This window comes from Sinocyclocheilus rhinocerous, unplaced genomic scaffold, assembly GCF_001515625.1.
Source record: "Sinocyclocheilus rhinocerous isolate Xijiao unplaced genomic scaffold, SAMN03320098_v1.1 scaffold1110, whole genome shotgun sequence".
NCBI classification, from domain to species: domain Eukaryota; kingdom Metazoa; phylum Chordata; class Actinopteri; order Cypriniformes; family Cyprinidae; genus Sinocyclocheilus; species Sinocyclocheilus rhinocerous.
Window position 1 is genome coordinate 1328863 of NW_015653168.1, and position 22359 is coordinate 1351221.

General features: G+C 33.4%; 1 protein-coding gene and 1 long non-coding RNA gene across 2 annotated transcripts; one reads left to right on the plus strand and one right to left on the minus strand.

The window, feature by feature from the left end:
* Positions 1 to 541: 541 nt before the first annotated feature.
* Positions 542 to 6669, minus strand: LOC107715613 (uncharacterized). Its single transcript, XR_001637121.1, has 5 exons — positions 6416 to 6669; positions 4887 to 4945; positions 4650 to 4699; positions 2959 to 3016; positions 542 to 745 (listed from the first exon to the last, which is right to left on the minus strand). It is a non-coding gene; the product is annotated as an uncharacterized LOC107715613 (long non-coding RNA).
* A 5051-nt stretch (positions 6670 to 11720) lies between these two features.
* Positions 11721 to 14934, plus strand: fam174b (family with sequence similarity 174 member B). The gene is made up of 3 exons (XM_016521769.1): positions 11721 to 12441; positions 13400 to 13531; positions 14493 to 14934. Exons 1-3 carry the CDS (start codon positions 12176 to 12178, stop codon positions 14494 to 14496), a joined length of 402 nt encoding a protein of 133 aa, XP_016377255.1. The 5' UTR covers positions 11721 to 12175; the 3' UTR covers positions 14497 to 14934.
* Positions 14935 to 22359: the final 7425 nt, after the last annotated feature.

The window sequence follows — 22359 nt, forward strand, 5'->3', positions numbered from 1 at the left end:
ACCACTTAATTGTAACTATTTTTCACCTGCTCGGTATATGTAATGTACTTGGCAAACGTGATATTTGAAAGAGGAAAGTTGCGTGCACCAAAGCTTGCAGAATGGACCCTGTGAGCAAATGAGTTATTTTAATTCAGTAAGAAATGAATGGGTGGAGTAAATTAAACAAAAATAATTTGCGAAATCCTCATAATTATGGAATACAACATATGAATAAAAAAAATAAATAAATAAAATAAACCGTTAGGGGCAGTTAAAAATGACACAAACCCTTTAATGTTTGCAAATATCACCTAGCTTGTCAGTTAATAATTCATAGTTTAAGTAAATAACGTAGCAGACCTGTATTTTTTTTTTAAATAAGAAAATAAAACCTTAAACCTGGACAAGCGGTGTTAAACTTCGACATAAACCGCAAAGTAAATCTTTTGCGAAACGTCATTTATATTCTCCATTCAATAAGAGCAACTCGATATTGTTCAATCACGAAATTATTTTTTATTTTTATTTTAAAAAGGCAAATAAGCATTTTTAAATTTTAAAATACAGGCATTTCATCAAAACAACAATGCAGTCAAATGTAAAAATAGGCTACATACAATTGTTGAGCACATTAGCAAATGAATTAAAATATCACAGCAAATCACAAACAAATAAAATGTCTCTTTCCCAATCCAAAAGCAAAATATGAGCCGCCATCTTCCTCATTAAGCAGTAGTGTCCACTTGACTGTCCAGAATTGGTTCTTAATGAAATCAAAAAGGAGAAGGGAAAACATTTAAACCCCAAATGTATTCTTAAAGATGCGATGACAGCTTTTCATATAAACTGTAACGTACAGCTATGGTGTAGCTACGAACAAAACAAAAATTATTTTATCAGTACCCACTTTTGTATAGTTCTCTAACTAAAGATTATCAAGTTTAAGACAATGGTCAATCTCCCAAGGTGATCAATTAAGGCAACTTCAAAATTAACATGCACAACTTGTCCATACAATAATAGTAGCATAATAACAAAGTGCATTATTTTTCATATATTGATGGTAAAATGCTAACAGAACAATGCTACATAGTTGCCGCAGCTATAGCATGATTTTGTTACATTCACCTACAGATGTAGGTGCAAAAAACTCTATTCACACTATTTTGGAAGCATAAAATCACAAGAAACAACACTACAAAGACCATTACTTTCAACTACCAAAAAAATCTATAATACCTGGATTTGGTTCACTTCTAAGTTTACTTTTTACATTGCTATTCAGAAAGTAGCTTTATGATAGACCCAAAGTTTAAATGATCACAACACAAATACGCATTTTGAAATCCTGTAGTGTTACAACATATGTCTGTCATTAGCTATAATTTCTCTGAATGTGCTTCACAAAAGGTAACTTTATTCCAATCTTTGTAATAATAGTCACTGATACAAGAACAAAGATGTATCCAATAGTTATTGATACAAGAACAAAGATGTATCCAATAGTTATTGATACAAGAACAAAGATGTATCCCAAGTTAAAAGTCAGAGTTGAAAAGCATTGAAATAAGTAAGTGAAAAACAAGTGAGAACTTCAATTATTGAAGTTTATTAAATTATTTTAATGTGTCGGTCCTTGTGATAATGTTATTACAATGTGTAACTTTGGCCAATATTAAAAAATGATTTAAAAAAAAAAAAACTGTAATATTGTTACTTTTAAGTCATTCAGAATGTTTAGGCTGCTGATCATTCATTATATATATATTCATACTTCCTGGTATGAAGTACGTTTAATAAAAGTCAGGCTTCAGAAAAGTGATTAAAAAGACTTCAAGTCACAGCTCTCAATAAACATATGGCATTTGCTTACTGAAAATGTCAGTAGCTTTATTCTCAAGTTAAGATCATTTTTCTTCTAAACTGTTTGAATCCCTTTTCATCAACCATGTCATTACAATAATTAGGTGGCAGCTCAAATTAAACAGTGTCTTAATATGAAGCAAATGGAATAATTCACTGGAACAGACACATTATTTAATGTGCAATAGCAACAGACCATGTTTTCTCGTCTGTCCCTGTCTGGATACCTATCCCAAAATCAAAAGCAGAAAAGTTTCAGCGATCACACGACACACAAGGGAAATGGAAATGTTGCGGTGTATTCCAGTATAAAAGTGGCACTAGTGCAAGTGAGAGTGAAATCTTCAATGCATAATAAAGTATACAATAGCCTAGGGATGTAACGATTCACTCAACTCACGATTCGATTCGAGATTTTGATTTCACGATTCGATTCACGATTATTATTATTATTTTTTACAAAATGAGATTTAAGACAAATTATAAATTAAATGTGTCCTTTTATTATTGCTTGGACAAAATGCTGCACATTTCTTTGTGAAATTGAAATATAACACTATATTTGAATCGTCACATATTTGAATCGATTTTCAACCGGCTCGCAGTTAATCGTTACATCCCTACAATAGCCAGTGAAAACAAAAAGAGGCCATTAGTGGCAGAGAATCAAGAAAGATGTGTAAAACAAGTCACACAAAAGCAGAACTGGCTCCACAAGAAACGAGTCACTTTTCTGAAGAAAGGTTTCCACTGAAAACAAGAAGTGAAGACAGCACCCAAGCATGCTCAGGTACTGAAGACAAGTAAATGTAAAAAGTGTGGTCATCAATACAAATTGAAAAAGCTGAACATTTACACTTTTCCAAGCTGAACTCGAAGCTATTCTTAACCTCGTTTTATTAAGCTTTGAATTTGTTCTTTACCTTTTGTAAAACTGTGGAGAACTGCAAAAATTCTAAATCAATTATTTTGACAAAACTTCCATTTCATGCTGTTTACTGACTACTACATTTGCTGGGCTAAAATACCTTAACCGTGGGACCTAAATGTAGCTAAAATGACAGACATATGGAGTAAAACCTTAATAATACAAATAACACTGTGAGGACTTACAGAGCAGTCTTCTGTTCCTTGAAACTTTACTGAAGCTTCCTCTTCAGGCAAACGTCATCTGCAGGGAGAAAGACAATCGGTGAGATCAGAAGTATAAAACATAATACTGTCAGTTGAGAACACATGAGCTGTTCTCAACTAAAGTTAGAGTCACATTGCCCAATGATTAATTCAAGATGTTATCGGTTTAGTAGTGGAAAAGCCGAAAGCCTATTTATCTTCCAAATACTACTAAATGTATTTTCTGTTGAAAACGTAAGTGATGCTTCTTCATGCAAAAGTCACTGCCGTGATGTTCGGATTGGTTGTTGAGAGTATTACTATGCAGTTGGTTGTGACTTGATTACTAGCGCCCAGTAAACAAGTCACAAGGTTCCACGCCCACAATACTGCGATCCCTATATATCATTTATGAATTTTTAAAGTGTAAGGGACGTTCAAAATTTGCCAGATGATATTCTTGTGCCTGATCATTCAGAAAATAATAACAGCTCTCCTTTTTCTCATTTGGAGCACAACCAGTGCACGGTGAATTACTCGCTGAAATGTAATACTTAAAATGAGCAATAATTACAGTAATGTTTGCTTTGGGAGTAATAAATAAAAGCTATCACTAATTAGACTCCATTACCCTGGCTGCAATGAAGTAGCTAACTTGCTATTAGAAACCACAGTTTGAGCAGGAATTGCAGTGCTACTACTGCAAGCTCAAACAGTAGATCCTTGCACTAGGTAAGGTTGTGGGTTCGATTCCCAGGGAATCAATGAACTGACAACTGGTGAATTAAAGTTTCTGGTTGCAAGTTTCATAAACTGAAGTCAGAACTAAAAGGTATTGCAAAGTGCTCAATAAATGAGCTTATGGTATGCTGGCAAATTTAAAATAATAATAGTAATTGGTTTTCAAGTAAAACAACAACAAACCTAAATGTAACTAGAGTGACAATTACTTTAAATTAATTAAGTTTTATTGTAAACATAAAATTTGTTGCAAGGTCACGTGTCCTTTATTAATTTTTTTCGTTTGCTGCATTAAAGCTGTTCATACTAGGGATGCTGATGTGTTCTCAGGGATGAAATATAAATAACTTATTGTAATTGAATGAATAATTTAGACAATTTAAATTAATTCAATTAGTAAAAGTCGCAATGTTCCAGCTATTAATGGTGCAATGAAAAGCAAATTATGCCATTAGGTATATTTTGTAATGTGACAAAACATTTTTCCACACTATTCTCAAACAACATTGTGCAATAATGTTGCCTTTAGTATTTTTCTATTAATAAGTGCATTTTTTTCTGTCTGCATTTCATCACTAAAGATGGATGCAAGTTAAAATGTTCATAGCGAGTACCATATAGAATGTTGCTGTTACATTACCAGATGGTATGACTACCATAGCTCAAACTCAGGATCTTTATATATTTTTTTTATTTAAAATATCTTGAAAACATATGCGGTTTAGAATTTATTGTAGCTGACTGCATTTAGAATAAAAGCATTATTGTCGATTTGCTTAAATTATGTACAAATTACTGTAAAGTAAAACTGAAGCAAATTTGAAGCTTTTTCAAAGCATTAATAAATATACCACTTAACTATAAAGTAGCTAAAATATAAACTATGACGTTCAAGAAAAGATAAGAATTAGTTTAGGCTTCTACAATGCTTCTTTAAGTGCAATACTTACAGCGAAAATCCTTTTCCTCATCTTTCTTTGACGTTTGGCAGATCAGGAACCTTTAACAACAAAAAGATTCTTCGTTAAATCGAAAATTCATCTTACAATTTGATTTAGAGCACAACCTAGTGGTAGTCAGTGATAAAGCAAATAAAAGACAAAAGATTGCTTAAATGTAATGTACAAAGTACAGCAGTTTTTTTTTTTTTACATTGCATTATTCAACATTACGTTATCAACACTTACATTTACATGATATGAGACTGAACGAAACGCCATCATCTTTCATCCAGTTGTTCTGATTCCTGTACACAAAAAAAAATAGACAATTAGTATTGTATTGTCTCATTTACATAGTAACGCTCACTTCAGCGTCAAAATGTTCAAAATAAATATTTCAGTCATGCGGTTTGTCTATATGAAATACAATTTATTTAGCTAATGTCCAAGTAAATGAAAAGTACTACTGTTTAAAATCTACTTCATGTACATAACGTGACAATACACCACATACACTGAAGAATATACATATAGAAGAAACCTCTTTGATATAGAAACATCACTGAGGGCTCATGTTTTATTTTTATTTATTCTTACATGCAACATTTGTAGCAACCATTGTTTTCTGAATAACAGTTGATTCTATATACATATTTAGCAAAGACCTTATGATATTTCAAAGTTAACATTTTGCACTTTAAATAAAGACATATTAAAGAGCATCACTTACTATGTTACATGTTTCTATGATATTGTGGCAAAAACCAGAGGGAAAAAGAAATTCCAGGTTTAATTTGACTTTTTTTTATACTGATCAATAATTTTTGCACAATTTTAAAGCATTTAATACTTTAAAACAGTACTAATCAGGTAAAAATTTACTTAACATAAATCTCTAATCAAAAAGGAAAAACAGAAATTAAGAAACAAGTTTCTACATTAAAAAAAAAAAAACATATATATAAAGTCTTCTTGTGGACCGCAATGGGTTAAAAGCCAACACCCTATTATTTAATGTAGAAAAATACAGCATAAATGTTTTTCAAAATACAAGAAATACAAGTGGATACCTTTATTTAAGTTCATTACCAAGTGGAAAAGAACCATAAAATGAGCAAAAGTTTAACAATTACATTATATGCAGATAACAATAGAATCCTAAAATAAAGTAAAACATCAAAATTATGTGCAAAATTCTATGGTAAATTGACATATTCACAATGTTCTCTTAAGAAGTTCAAAACAATGTACATCAGGAAAAAATACAAATATTTTTCAGTAATTAACACACAATAAATGCATTAAAATGTTCAATAAAATTGTTTATTCAAAGAAAACATTTGAAATCAACAAAATACACTCAAAATGTTGATAATGGAAATGGAACGTCCAAAATTGCATTATTACAACAAAGTTTCAATTTAATATTTTTTTTTCCGCTTTCAATGTTACAAGGACATTATGTCCTGTCAAGGACAAAGCGAATTTAAAATGCGTAGACAGTTAAATCATTGTTTCTCTTCGTTGCTGTCAGCTGAAATCTTCACAGTTTTCCTGCAACATATCCATGCATTGTTTTCCTAACATTTTCGCGATGTTTTTGCCATAAAATCGTCGATTAAATCGACGGAATGCTATTTTTCAGTACTTGGCAATGGCCCCATCATGGCCATTTTACAACACCTCGTCGAACCCTCTCCTTTTCCACCATATTGGTGGGTCTGCAGAACTCGCTCAAACACGTCTATAAATTATAATCTGTAATGAAATCTTACCATGTTCCCACCGTTGCGATCTGCTCTTTCAACTGAACGGATCGACGACATTCTCGTCGTTAATATTCTTCGTTTTAATGAGATCTTGTCGCGCAGAGCGCGCCGCATCGCCATCTTCGCCGTCTGTTCTCTCCCGTCTGCGCTCCTCGTCCTCTGCCAGCGCTGTTATACTGATCGGGTGGACAGCCCTGAGCTTCAGCGTAAGCAGAGACCACTTCCTCTCACTGCAGCATTCTGGGTAGAAGAAACGCAGCATCCATGATTGTATCTGTAAACTAACGTTAAATTGATTTCAGTGACCGTAAAAAACTTTTTACACTGGAATATTTTTACTTTTTACACTGGAATATTGACAACACTATAATTTAACCACAAATGCTGACGATACAACAACAAAGCGTTCCCAAAGAACCACTTACCTTACTGCACCACTTATATAAAGCTTTGGCATTTATATAACAACGCAAAACAAAAGAGCTCCTCAGTCTGTAGTTCTAAAATCAAGAAGAGAATTTGCATTTTTGGAACCATGATTTCTGATTGTAAATTTCTTTTGTTTTTGATTTACACAAATCCAAATTTGATTTATGCTTCAGTGGTTAACATAGCTACTTGAAGGGAACAGAAGAGAAATTACACAGTAATACCTCAAAAAGTGATTTTTAAATATTTATTTTTATTATATATTTTTTTATTATTATTATTTGCTAACACCAGAATGTGAGACTTAATGTACGTTAACATGTACGTTAACGTTTTTTTTAAAAAAAACAGCAGCTTCAAAATTTGTGTTTGAGATAGGCCTATATAGTGTTATGTTGTAGAAGTTTTAAGTCTCTTATAATAATGATAACCACAGACCATATTTGATTAATTGAAAATTGCTTTTCCACACACACTTCATCTATCTATATCTATCTATCTAATAGTCATAGACAGACAGACAGATAGATAGATAGATAGATAGATAGATAGATAGATAGATAGATAGATTAAAAGCAATTGCATTTAAAAAAAATATTTTTAATGAAACTCCCAACCTAATCTCATCACAATGTGATTTGTATAAAAACAATGTGCTCTCTGTGCTCTTCTTAATTTTGTTTCATCTGAATGCCAACATTTGTAAGATTAAGTCAGTCAAAACAAGTTTTGAGGTTAATTGATCTAATTTTGTGTCTTCAAAATAGTCTGTGGCCTATTCTGTGTTATGTTGAATTTCATAATCTTGTCTGTTTGTTAATAAGGGATTTGTGAAGACAGAAATTTGGCCCAGAAGGCTCAGAGTGCCATGTTACTGTTATTATTTTTTATTTAATACGCAGTGTTATTATTCAGTAATTCCATGAGTTGTAAATTTCAGACATCATCACTATTCATTAAAACCTATAGGCTAACTGAGCAAAAATTATTCTATTTGAATTTGTGTTGCTATTATGACATCTTTAATTTAAAAAAAAATCTATCAAATTAATTCTTTAAAGGGGTCATATGATGCTGCTAAAAAGAACATTATTTTGTGTATTTGGTGTAATGAAATGTGTTTATGCAGTTTAAGGTTAAAATTTTTACGGTGGGCTAGAGTGAGCGGTGGCCGGTGGGCTTGAGAACGGCGCGGGCTTGCGGCACCCACATGTGACGACCCCGGGCTGGACTTCGCTTCGTCCACGGTGAAAGCCGATCCGGCGATCCACAGCGCGAAGTTGATTTATTTCCTCAGCGACCAGCACGGATCAGCTCCAGGCATGACGAAGCGGATATCGTCCTCTTTTGGAAGCCCAAACAAAGTAGTTTCGCTTTCACAACGAAACACAGCGTCTCCATGACATGGCGGCGGCGGCAACAATACTACAGCAAGAATAAAAGTTACACCTTCTTTCTTTGCGTGAACATTTGGGAGGCGTTATGCAAATCTTCCCACATAGTGAGGTAGATATGTGGGGGCATGTTAGAACGAGCCGTTTTAGGTAGGTGTGGCTGACTCTTAACTTTTATAAAGAATATCTCTTTGGATTTGAGACTTTAGTCTTTGCAACTTTACAGATCTTCTTTATGCACCAAGAGCTTGTAACACTCCAAAGAGAAAGGAAAAATTGAAATCGCATCATATGACCCCTTTAACTAAATAGTCAAAACAGTAGATTTGATTATTTTGCAATTTTACATTATTTTATTTGATATTAATCTTATATGAATTTATATTATAGTTACATATAATATAAATAACATTATCAATGCAACAGTCACCAAGAAAAAACAGGTTTCATGTTTGCAACAGCCCAAATAAGACACATTGGATTAATGCTATTGCAGTATGAATAACATATTGATCGAAAACTCATCTGCATGAGTTTTTTAAATATTTATAACCTTTAATTTATGAACAAGTAGCCGATGTGTACAGTAGCAGAAGCTCAGCTCTGTCAAGGGCTCATTTCTATCTTCTCCAACAGCTAGTCTGCATACTGCAGTTGGTTACTAAGCAACTGTAACTAGATCATTCCCCTCCCCCTTCTTCTCTAAAGTCATGCCACGTAGGCACTGGCAAATGCACCAGGTGGACTGTTCATGGAAGGCAGAGGCCTCGAGCTGAACTCTATTGATTTGTGTACAACCACGACTAGAATTATATATAAATTAGCCAAATATAAATAGAATGTGGCATCAAAGCCAAGATTATGCTATTATGTCTGTATTTTCTGAAATAAATAATAAATAAATGATAATGTGATATTATCGCCCCTAATATCAGCACACAAATTTGGATGCACATGACAGTGTAGTACAGAATAAAACAAAGATGTTAAATAAAATATGGGCTGGTCTGAAAAATACACAGATATCTAAGAGCCCTCTTGTGGCCTTATGAATATATTTTTAGTCTGTGGATCTAAAGAAAGTTGCAGTTCTTCCAAGGTAATGTATGCTTGAGAGTTGACTTATAAACATTAAATCTGTGCTTATGTTAGTACACACACACACACACACACACACACATATATATATATATATACACACGTATATTTGTCACAGGTATACCCTAGTGAAAAATAAATTTACTAAAATGTATTTGAAATACATGTATTTCATGCTAAGTATACTACAAATATATTTACATATGTATGTACTTAATAAAAATACCCTGCAATTGTACTTTTGGTATACTAAACTTGTATACTTAAAGTCTGCTAAATTGGAACAACTAATTTTGTGCGGAAGTAGTGCTGAAGTCCAACTGAAGACATACTGAAGTATATGTAATTGTTCTGAAGTGGAACTATTGCAAGTATACTTCAGGTACACTTTAAATATCTTACATTTAAAGACTGATATTATTCAAAGATCATACAATCCTCAACAATAGTAACATTAAAACATATTCTAGGCTTAATATTAAGAAATGTGCATTGTGCACAAGTATTACTCCAAATAAAGTTTAATTATATTTTTTTATATCATAAGTCTCGAGTGATATGTCAGTAAATATGTTAACAGATTTGAACTATACTTAGTAGGAAATAAATGAACATAAATCTAAGAATAAATCAAGAAGAACTTTATCAATGTCAAGGAAGAAACCTACCTACAAAGCTACTGTTTTAGGCACTTGTGTAAAGTGAGGATGCTGTCAAAAATAATGTCATAAATAGATTTTATTTATCAATTAACTTCTAACAAATCAACATTTGGTGTGTCTCAGTTTTTTCAGTTTCTTCATGTCATTCCAGGCAGACTGGATGACGATGAGATCAGATCTCTGTGTCAGACTCCTTGTGCATACAAAAATCTCAATGGATCATTAAAATTAATGGTAAAAGGAGTGTTTGATCATGTAAACTGATATTTCCTACTGACACACTACACCAAAAGATAGAAATAACTGCCTTAAAACCATTTTTTTTGTTGGTGAAAATACTAATGGCCTACTGTGTCTGTGTCTGTGTATATATATATATATATATATATATAATGTACATAACATATGTGTAAACATATTCTCAACCATTGTCCAGTACATTTTTGGTTTGGGGTCCACAGTGAAACATTTGTGCGCTGAAAAAAAAGTGTCCACTGATTGTATTTGTGCAGTGCGCCATCATGTGGCTAATATAAACTATGCACTTAATTTACTTCCCTTTTTCTTTGCTTTCGAAGTGTTCAACTGAGAATAATTCAACAGCACCCCCCCAAAAAATCACAACCTCGGTTACAAAAATAGTTATGTATTTAGAAGTGTGATACACCAAGAAATGTGTGTCTGCTTATGGTTAAACTTTTTTTAGGTTTCAAAAGTATTATTATTATAATAAAAAAACACTCATATGAATTTGATTTGAATGCATATTATGGATTTAATATGGTATCATATGATATGCATTTTGATTCAGTAGGCTATATGAACTGAGACTCTGTTAAATACTGTTAAATAACAGGATGGAACACAGGAAAGCCAAAGCCTAATCCAAGAATAACCCATTTCCTTTACTTATAACCTTAAGAGGTCAAATCATGCATTTAATCTTTTGAGGTCCACTTATAAGTTATTTTTTTGTTTTTGTTTTTTTTACAATATAAACAGTCTCATTATTTTTTTCATGACCATTTTCCACTCTCTCTAAAATTAAGCAGGCTGTTTTTGTGCTGCAGGGTACATTTAATGCTCCCTTATTTTAGAAACAGAGATTTTCTCGGATAAGATAAGGCTTTCAGGTTTTCTGTTGCGGTTAAACAGTACTTAATGAATAATTCTTCAACACAAGTCGCTTTGTAAAGTCTATATCACATTGATTTTTAAAATAATGTGTGTTCCTTGCACAAACTGTTCAAATTGGCTGACATAATTCAAAAATAAACTTTACTCACCTGTATCTAACATTGGCAAGTTAATACTTCAACTATTAACTATTCTAACAATTCAACACCGTGAAAGGTGACCATACGGGCCATTTTTACGGGACGCACCCTTGCCAGGATTTCTAATTGTCTAAAATATCCAGGTTTTGGCTGTTAGCACTGAGCAGGCCGATCGTTGTATGACATTATTTCACGAGAGCTAGAGAGCAGAGCAGACGGCTCCTTATGCTTTCAAATCGCTCTCGCCGTACTTTGGTGTCATACAATGATCGGTGCGCAGCTTCAAGTCGAACGAACGAACAAACACGTGCGCGTATTTGCATCGCTTTGATCGTTGTCACCTTCTCACGCGCGACGCGCTACGATTGGTCGATTATGTACAATACCTGCATGTTATTGGTCAAACTACTTTGGACGTTTTAGGCAATATAAAAATCATGGCCAGGACGTGTCCCGTAAATGGCACATATGGCCACACTATCAACACCACAACTATCAACGCGCGCCTTTATTCCATAACACCACGTTTGTGCCAAACGCTGATGCGCATTGGTTCGTCGTCGGTTTGGACCCTCCCGGAGCTCTTCCGGGTGTGGATAACCCACATTTCCTCCTGCCGACACGCATTCCCAAGAAAACATCCTGGATAACGGGCCGAGCTGCGTGTGAGTGCAAACCATCGAATGAAACAGAGCACTGGAGGTGGAAGACAGATAGTTCGCGAGATACAGGATATGTTTGACGACCGACTGTGGGAACCGTGGAATATTTGAGATGTCAGAGTGTCTTTTCCCAACACCATTCGTCAGCCAGCTGTTGTTCACGTTTCGAGAACGCCGACCTTCTCTGTACTGACTCTTTTCAATAAACAAGACATTAAGCAAGCAGTTTAAATAGGGAAACAATATGTGGCTATATACTTTGGCTATTGCTCTTGTTGTCATTGCGCATGAGGTGAACGGAGAGCCACATACGCGTCCATCCTCAGCGACGCCGCTCAATTCAACATTACCCCCTCAAGAAGAAAATTCATCACATAATGAAACAGATTCAGCGGTTGGATCTCGTATTTCTACTATTTTAAGGGATCTTCCTACCATCAAAAGCATTTCGATTTTCATCTGCGTATTAACAGTCGTGCTAATCACGTGCCTTGTCATAAAAATATTCAGGTAACATAATTTGTCCTATATTTAAATGGTTTATTATTTTGTTGGTCTGAGTGCTTGTGCAAATATTCTGTTATTGTTGTTCCCAAGAAAATGCCACCTTGCACATAATTGAAAATGGCGTAATTTTCGACTCAGTGGTAAATGTCTCTGTTGTTTAGTGTCACTGTTCTTCTAATATATATCATATGCATACTTCGTTTATTTCGGAACATTCTAGATTATCTGTCAACGCTGACACGTTGTCCCTGATTTAATCCTTTTAACGGCTTTGGAAGCAGATGGTTCGCCACCCGAGAACCGACTCAGAACCTTTATCTAGGAACCAGTCGAAATATTTTTTGACGTTCGGTTCCGTTAACAGATGCGAACGAAACTAAAATACTCTGACAGTGTTTGCAGCACAGTGTACAGCAAAAATATACAGAGCGCGAATAAGTCCGGTTTCTGAACAAACGAATAGTGACTCTTATGAGCCGGTTCTTTTTAGTGATTCAAAATTTAATGAACGAATGTGTGTTTTGTGGTACTTAAAACGAGACTTAGACAATGCAATGCAGTGACTGATATGTCAATAGGACATGTAATTGAATACATTATGAGTTTTGTTGAAGTGGTGTTTTATAAAAAAAAAAAAGAATGACATGATAATATATAAGCAGGATCATTTATTGGATTGCATTTGTCATATCTAGAAAGTCTGTGAAAAGTCTGTCACTATAAACACAGCCTTTTGAAGAATTGTATTATTTATGAATGAATATTAAAATGATCTAATTTGGCAACAGCCTGTGAAGGGAAGTAAATGACTTTCTTTTTTCAAAATTACAAAAAATTACCATTAATAGCTAAGGAATCGAAATCAGAATTTCCCATTGCCTAACTGGAAAACTCTCATACACTATTGAACATACAGGTCATAACCTTACTCACCTGTTCTCTCTATCCCTGGTTTGATTAGATCGGCAAAGAAGATCAGAAAAACTCGAAAGTATGACATCATCACAACTCCTGCCGAGCATGTAGAGATGGCACCTTTAAATGAAGAAAATGATGAAGAAGAGGACTCGACCCTGTTCGATGTCAAGTACAGGTGAGTACTTTACCACAACATTTGCTTACAACATTGCATAAGATCTTATGTATTAACTTTTGTCTTCTTTTAGTCATTTTTGTTTATAGGGGTGTTCCAGTGCTTTTTAAAATTGAAATTTTAAAAACCACGTTGATCGGAGGGGGACTAATGCCTAAACTAGTGGCATGTGGGTCTGGATCATATTTGATTTGTTTCCAAGTCTGCCTGTTAAATACCTCCAATCTTCACAGGAAAACAAGATTCAGTTTCTTCCCAGATTTTTGGCAATAAATGTAGTCTGTGCAGTGCAGCTACATATTTTTCTCTAGTTAACACAACATTTTAAATATGTTTCAGTAAACAGAGTAGCAACATAGTGGGACAAGGAAGTGGTGCTAAAAAATAGAACAAAGACTGAAATGTCTAAGGACTTTCATCTCATTAGAATAAAGTATTAGCTAATGGAAAATGCCTCCCCAAGCACTTAATGCATATTTGAACATTTTGCTGAGGAAGAGGGTTTATGTGCTACCTTTCTACCAGAAATGTTTGGTTTTTATACAGACTTAAGTTGTAAATGTTTTAAAATGTTAATGCTTACCATTTTTGTGTTGCTGGGCAATATCTGACAATGTACATTATAATAATCTAAAAAAAGACCAGTGTTTTAATGCCCGGTAGTTGTTTATTGACTATATGAATGTTCTTGGTGTGTACCTCACAGGTCACAATGGAAATAGTTGTGTTATTTGGAGGGCTAGTGAGCGTCAAGACTTGACTTCTCCCTTCCGTCCAATTGTTCTTTGACTGAGAAACTGCTTCCTTTTTGCTGGGCATGGCTCCCTGTTTATCAGCTTTTATTGACAACGTAGCTGTTTGATAGTGAGGCAAAGCAGTTTAGACCAGTTTGACAACTGGAAACTTGATATTTTTGTTAGTTTACTTAACCCTCTCATTTAAATTCTTTGCTTTTTCATAGGTGAACTACATTCTGCGCTCTGAGTCATTGTTGAAGATCTCTTTTAACCCCCCCCGGATACCTCTGTGTGAACACATCTATACAGGAATTGTGCTCGGCTTGAATCTTCGGTGAAAGCAGTGGTTTGTTTGTTACATGTTTTTTATGTATTAATATGTTTTGACATTCCAAACCAGCTTGAAATCTGATGTTTTATGAAAGCTTTTCTGTTGAAAGCACATAAAGTTAATCAAAGAGTGAAAACAAATTTTTTTTTCTTTGCTCCAAAGAAGGGAGATGCTAAAGTTAGTCCTCCACAAATTAATTATTGCTTTAATTATTGCACAACTTTTCATGTTTTTCCTTTTGCCCAAAAACATTCCAGTTGTTTGGTAGAAAGTCAGTAATTCAATATGATATATTCAACATTGCCCTTGAATGTATCAGGCAGCTTGAACATTTATTTTACAGTATATCATACTGAAGCTATTTTAAGTAATATTTTTGAAATGTAATCATATTTTTTTTGTAATTCCAGACAATTATTAAAATGATTGATTTAAAATTTCTACACATGGAGCTTACTTTAAGTGAGTTAGCTGTGCTTGAATCAGCTCAAAGTTTCAAATGAAAAGAATATAGATATATTTGTGATGGACAGAGATTTTTTCCCCCCCTGAATCCGACTATTGACGTTGTTAAATGGATGTTTATGTTCCAATACTGAAACTGTCTTTATTATATACTATTGTCTGTATATACTGTATGCAAATTATTCCTCTGAAATAGTTTATTTTTTAGACAGAAAAAAACATATTTTGATTTAATAAGAGTAATATGTTTCAAACCTCCCTATATTTAGCTGTGCTTGAATCAGCTCAAAGTTTCAAATGAAAAGAATATAGATATATTTGTGATGGACAGAGATTTTTTTCCCCCCTGAATCCGACTATTGACGATGTTAAATGGATGTTTATGTTCCAATACTGAAACTGTCTTTATTATATACTATTGTCTGTATATACTGTATGCAAATTATTCCTCTGAAATAGTTTATTTTTTAGACAGAAAAAAACATATTTTGATTTAATAAGAGTAATATGTTTCAAACCTCCCTATATTTTGAGAATTATTAATCTACTAACCACTAATTGTGCATATTTACTGTATAAGGGTTGAATGCATGTGTGAAAGAGGATGTGTGTGGACTTGGGAGAATATTGTTGCCGTATTGCTGCTCTCTGACATTGGGGGTTGTTTTTTATTGTCGCATATGTACACCTCCTTTTTGAATTAACTGGGTTTTACAGTGGAAAACTGCAGTGCCACACATCATGAAGGGTTTAAACGCATATATAGCTATCGTATCAGATATATTCAATTACATTTCCCAGGTTTAGAGCAGCATTGAAAGAATATCTTAAAGCTACAGCGATATATTGATGATATATTGTATTATGTGACTTTTCCTTAACACAGTGTGACTGTTTCTTGATGCTCCTACTAGATGTTAATGTGAAGGACTTATGTCCAGCATCTAAGGGTCAATAAGAATGTTTATTGAATTATAAATTGTTTATGATGTAGCTGTTATTGTCTGACTAGAAACTGAATATGTGATTCTCTCTCCTTCTGTTCTACTCTAAATGTTTCCAACTTCCTAATGTATTTCATACAAATCTGAATGGAGAGGAATGGAAAGTTACAAGTATTAAATGCGAGCGATTGCTGATGGCTGTAAAACTGCACTGTTAAGATGAAGTGTTATTTCTGCACTGTCTTGTCTAAGGTGTTTTTTTTTCTTCCTTTGGCATTCTGCTATAATTGTCTTAAAATACATGCTTTAACTTTTTCCTGGTTTTGTCTGACATGCTTGCTAGTCTAAACACTGGACAAATGTATTTTTTTTTCTTTCCAAAGAAGACTTGTCTATGTCTGTGCTAATTGTAGAATATTGTTTCTGAAGAGTACCAAATCATAAATGTACTTTTTGGGGGGTTCTTGATTAATAAAAATACTTTCTAAATGAAATAAATACAAATCTTAATGCATCAGAATTATTCAAACAAGGTTTGTCAAATGCGTCGTTTGATGGTTTGAGCTTGAATGTAAGTTGGCATATCTTAAGATCTGCCACAAACGTGTTAATAACTTGCAACAGCTTAAGAACGGAATAACACACAAGTCAAATTTTTCATTTGTCTGGCTTCCCTTTAGTTCAGTAGTCAAGCTTTAGCTGCACAGAATATTTTGGCTAACTCAACAAAAAATGACAAATAGATGCAAAAGACAAGTCTCAAAATTGGTGGTCCTTTATTGGTGTACACTCAAGGTACAAAACTCATTGAGGCTCTGACTCTGTCAAAAGGTAATATGTATTTTTAAAGTACTAATATGTATAATTTGGAGGTAAATAAGGAACAAAGATGCCAGTGACAGCTTTGCGTCTTTTTTCTTTGAAGTGTACACCTAGAATGTATCCACGTTAATAGCCCTTTTAGTTTTTTTAATTATTACTTTGAGATATAACTTAGAATCATGTTTTTTTGTGGAGAGTTTTGCTGAGAGAGTATGTTTCACTTAATCACATGGATACATGCCACTTCATACTCTGTCAAAAGGTAATATGTATATTTTTAAAGTACTAATATGTATAATGGAGGTAAATAAGGAACAAAGATGCCACAGTGACAGCTTTGCGCCTTTTTTCTTTGAAGTGTACACCTAGAATGTATCCACGTTAATAGCCCTTTTAGTTTTTTTAATTATTACTTTGAGATATAACTTAGAATCATGTTTTTTTGTGGAGAGTTTTGCTGAGAGAGTATGTTTCACTTAATCACATGGATACATGCCACTTCATTACTCGCAGAAGGCAGACACATTTTGTTCCACACGACACAATTCTGGCTTTAATAATGCACTTGAAGAAGCTTTATGTGGAATTTTGGTGTTAAATGAGCCTTCCATCCTTAAGTTGTGAAGCACCACAGAATATTGTAAATTCTCTTTTTGCCTGACATGAAAGGCTTTTTAAAAGTATTTTTCCAGTGATAAAGTCTTTTAAAACAAACTTTGGCTGAGCTGAGTCATTCTGGCTACAGCTACTCCTCACGCGTTGGTCACCCACAAGCCTTTAAAACACGCCACATTTCCAGAAATTTGCCTGACAAGACATCACGCCACATACTTCTCAGAAAACATAGGCTAAATGCTGTTAAGTGGCTCACAGATCATAAACTATTTAGCTTTTCCCAGACTGGATCCATTTTGTGGCATCTCCTGTTTTCTCAGTTCCCGTTTCTCTCTTTATTTAAACTCTATAATACTTTGTTAAAGGAATAGTTCACCTGTCACCGAACAATAAAGAATCAAAACACTTTCAAACAATATCTAGGGCATGTTGTAGTCCAGATTAAAATGTAAAAAAAGTTAGAAAATAAATAGCCTATTAAGTCTTCTATGGCATCGTGAAGCACCTTTATTTTTAAGAGAGTACAAACGAAAAATTGCTGCAAATAAGGCCATCTAAGATGTAGATAAGTTTGTTTCTTAATCAGAGCAGATTTGAAGAAATTGACATCAGTTGTTCACCTATGGATCCTCTGCAGTGAATGGGTGCCGTCAGAATAAGAGTTGACAAAAACGTTAGAATAATCCACACGACTTCAGTTCATCAATTAACATCTTGTGAAATGAAAAGCTGTGTTTGTAAAAAAACAAATCCATCATTAAGGTGTTATAACTTTAAGCCATCGCTTATGGCCAAAATACGGATTGCTTGTGGATTATTGTGGTGTTTTAATCCGCTGTTTGGACTCTCAATCTAACGGCACCCATTCACTGCAAAGGAAACATTGGTGAGCAAGTGATGTGATGCTAAATTTCTCCAAATCTGTTCTGATGAAGAACCAAACTCATCTACATCTTGAACGGTCAAATGTGCAGCAAATGTTTCATTTTTTTGAGTGAACTATTCCTTTAAAGTATAACAGCATGACTTGTGTGCGTTGGCTTAGCTCAGAGATCCAGCATCCAACTTAAAATATGCATTTAGATCTAAAGAATTTTACACAGCCTGTTACAGTTTTACCATACAATGAAGACAAAGAAGCTCTCATCTCCCCAAACATCTGGGCTATTTTGGGTGTAAAGTTAATAGGGTCCCTAACCACACAGGTCATTCAGTAAAAACAGAAACAAAAGGATCCCCATTTCTCCTCAAAAACCAGACACTGTGGTAATCATTAACACATCCTGAAAGCAGGAAACGTGGACATCTCTTCCGAACGTCCTCCAAGCTGTGACATGCAGTCAGTTGCGGCGTAATTAAGTTTAGTCATATTGGTTACAGACCGTTTCTATTTTTTTCAAAACACAGGGGTGCTTTTACGGATAAATGCGCTCATTATGTCGGATGGCCTGCTGACGTCTGCGGTGAGACAATTATCTATTTTTAACTTAACTGGAGACATAATAAGAGCAACATGTAGTGCTGCGAATGCTCCATGTCAAAAACACGACAGATCACATGGTTCAAAACACATGAGAAGCTCCTCGCTGGGAATGTGTTTATGCAGAAAAATATTCCAAACATTTCACTAATTTTGATTAACTGTCTCCAGAAAACCTCTAGCAAACAACTTCTAGGAAAACATCCTTTTATTAGACCTCAAAGCAAATGTAATGAAATTTGTCACTCAGCTATTTAAAAATTTATTTATTTTTTGTCCAAAATAAAATAACCCTTTAAAAATGTTTTTTAAAGATCTATCTATTTTCAAGAAGTTAAACGCTAAATTTATATATGTCTAGAGTCATGACATGTGATATAACCATTAAATAAAAAAAGTAATATTTTTCTTGATTACATGTTCACATCGAAATTATTTAAAGAAATTAAAATATTTTATAAAGGTTAAAAGTATTGCTTACAAATATCATTGTTTTTTTTTACATTACATTTGACCTTTTTGGGGAGTCGCATCACATTTTACAACCTGAAATAACCTTGCATTGTTGTAAAAATATCAAATTAATTTGTCTCATTCTAAATGAAAATTAATCTGATACTTGTTGACCTTCATAGTCATAAGGGTCTGCAGGGGTTCTTTCTGTGATATAATTTCCTGGTTTTTTTTTCTTCTGTTTGTTTCTGGATGTGTCACACCACATTACTTTTTATCAATTTGAAGTTTTAAAAATATTAATAAGCAATGAAGTAATTTTGTAAAGTAGTTTTTTAAAGAAATGTTGTTGCTTTTTTATCATTCATTTTTTATTAATTTATTTCTGCATTGCCCTGACATTTTTACTTTATGGCCCCCAAAAATATCAATTTCAAAGTCAATGTACACTACCGTTCCATTTTTACCGTTCCAAAAAAAATAAAAAAATAAAAAATAATGAATGCATGAATTTGACCAAAAGTGAGAGTAAAAACTTTTACATTGTTGCAAAAATATTAATGTTGTTCTTTTGAGCTTTATATATATTTTTTTTAATCCTGAAAAATTAGCATAATTTTCGCATATAATGGACTGGCACCTAGAACAATTAACTGAAATTGTAATATTTTATAATATTACTTTTACTGTATTTTTTTATTTAAATGCAGCATTGGTAAGCCTCCAAACTTTTAAAGAGTATGTTTAGTCTGTATGATAAATGTTATAAATGGAGATTGTTATTAAATAAAGGCTATTATGTGTTGTAATGTGTGTTTTTAGTGATTGATAAACACCAGTTAATCATTTTTTATAATTTTGTTAAACTATAAAAATATATGAAATGTAACAACTAGTTCCCCAGCAATTTCTTATGATGCCCAAATAATAAATCTTAGTTGAGGTATAAACACATGGAGTACGTGGTTACATTTTAATTGACATAACTTGCTGTAGTTTTCTAAATGTTTGACCAATTAAAACATTTTAGCTGAATGGACTATAAAACTAGTTCAGTAAAGGTTGAGCCAACTAAAAACTAACAATTCAGATAACACTTTGAAATCAGAAATCGACTGAACGTTACTAAATAATAATTAGTTGGAACAGCTTGAAACTTTTTTTTTACAGTGTATGCATGAATAAACTGGAAGATATAAAAAAATATATATTGTATATATATATTGTACACAGTATAGATATATTGTGTTATGTCATTGACCCTTTTATCACACTGGGCAGAGGAGTACAGCAGTATGTTCTTTACTTAGAAGTTATCACAAATACATTCACTTAAACATGTAATATGTGTCACATACAAAATGTGTGTTTTTAGTGACTGATAAACACCAGTTAATCATTTTTTATAATTTTGTTAAACTATAAAAATATATGAAATGTAACAACTATTTCCCAAGCAATTTCTTATGATGCCCAAATAATAAATTTTAGTTGAGGTATAAACACATGGAGTAAGTGGTTACATTTTAATTGACATAACTTGCTGTAGTTTTCTAAATGTTTGACCAATTAAAACATTTTAGCTGAATGGACTATAAAACTAGTTCAGTAAAGGTTGAGCCAACTAAAAACTAACAATTCAGATAACACTTTGAAATCAGAAATCGACAAGCAATTTCTTATGATGCCCAAATAATAAATCTTAGTTGAGGTATAAACACATGGAGTACGTGGTTACATTTTAATTGACATAACTTGCTGTAGTTTTCTAAATGTTTGACCAATTAAAACATTTTAGCTGAATGGACTATAAAACTAGTTCAGTAAAGGTTGAGCCAACTAAAAACTAACAATTCAGATAACACTTTGAAATCAGAAATCGACTGAACGTTACTAAATAATAATTAGTTGGAACAGCTTGAAACTTTTTTTTTACAGTGTATGCATGAATAAACTGGAAGATATAAAAAAAAAAATATTGTATATATATATATTGTACACAGTATAGATATATTGTGTTATGTCATTGACCCTTTTATCACACTGAAGATATAAAAAAATATATATTGTATATATATATTGTACACAGTATAGATATATTGTGTTATGTCATTGACCCTTTTATCACACTGGGCAGAGGAGTACAGCAGTATGTTCTTTACTTAGAAGTTATCACAAATACATTCACTTAAACATGTAATATGTGTCACATACAAAAGAAATCCAAAAACCCTTAGATACAGAAACACCGCTACTATGTGGCTTTAACAAATTCCAAAGTTTACACACTGAACATCCCTTCACGGTCGACCATCCTTGAGTACACACGAGTGTGTGAACAGCTGGGTGTGTACTGGATTTGGCTACAGTATCTCAGCATGGGGCTGCACACGCTCTGATAGCTGCCTCACTGTGCAAACATGCTCAACTACACCAGAGTGTTCAGACAGTCGCAGTTCACATGTTCCACAAGTATTACTGCACATTAATGCAAAAGTTTTAACGCCTGCTAAAAGTCACAACACTACTCACTTTGTCTTTCTAAGGCAACTTTATCAAGAGTCACATGATGCAGCATAACATCATCTCCTACTTGAGGCACTAAATTATTGTCCAAAATATCGTCTAGAATAACGCATGTAGCAACGTAGTGGTAAAACCCCTTTAAACCATTTAAAATGTTAATTCTAAGTCTAAACTGTATCATGTTAAATGTAAAAACTGACAACAGTCCTACATTCAGTCATGCTGTCTGTGGGCTCAACAGACATATAGACTGTAAAGGCAACACATAAATGACATTCTTAATTTAGACTTTCTTTTTTTATACACAAATTGTCTCAAAAAGCTAAGACTAAAGACAAAAAGAGCCTCTCATTTTATCCTCTCATATGCTTCCACCTTGTGGCCAAATATGGCATAAAATCTGAACAAATAAAACACTTAAAGAAACATGTTAAAAAACATGGGATAAGTACAAA

Bases quoted from the DNA above. Each gene is read 5' to 3' on its own strand.
- fam174b (XM_016521769.1), top strand. From the start codon at position 12,176: ATGTGGCTATATACTTTGGCTATTGCTCTTGTTGTCATTGCGCATGAG. The intron at 12,442-13,399 runs GTAACATAATTT...TGGTTTGATTAG, and splicing joins CTTGTCATAAAAATATTCAG to ATCGGCAAAGAAGATCAGAA.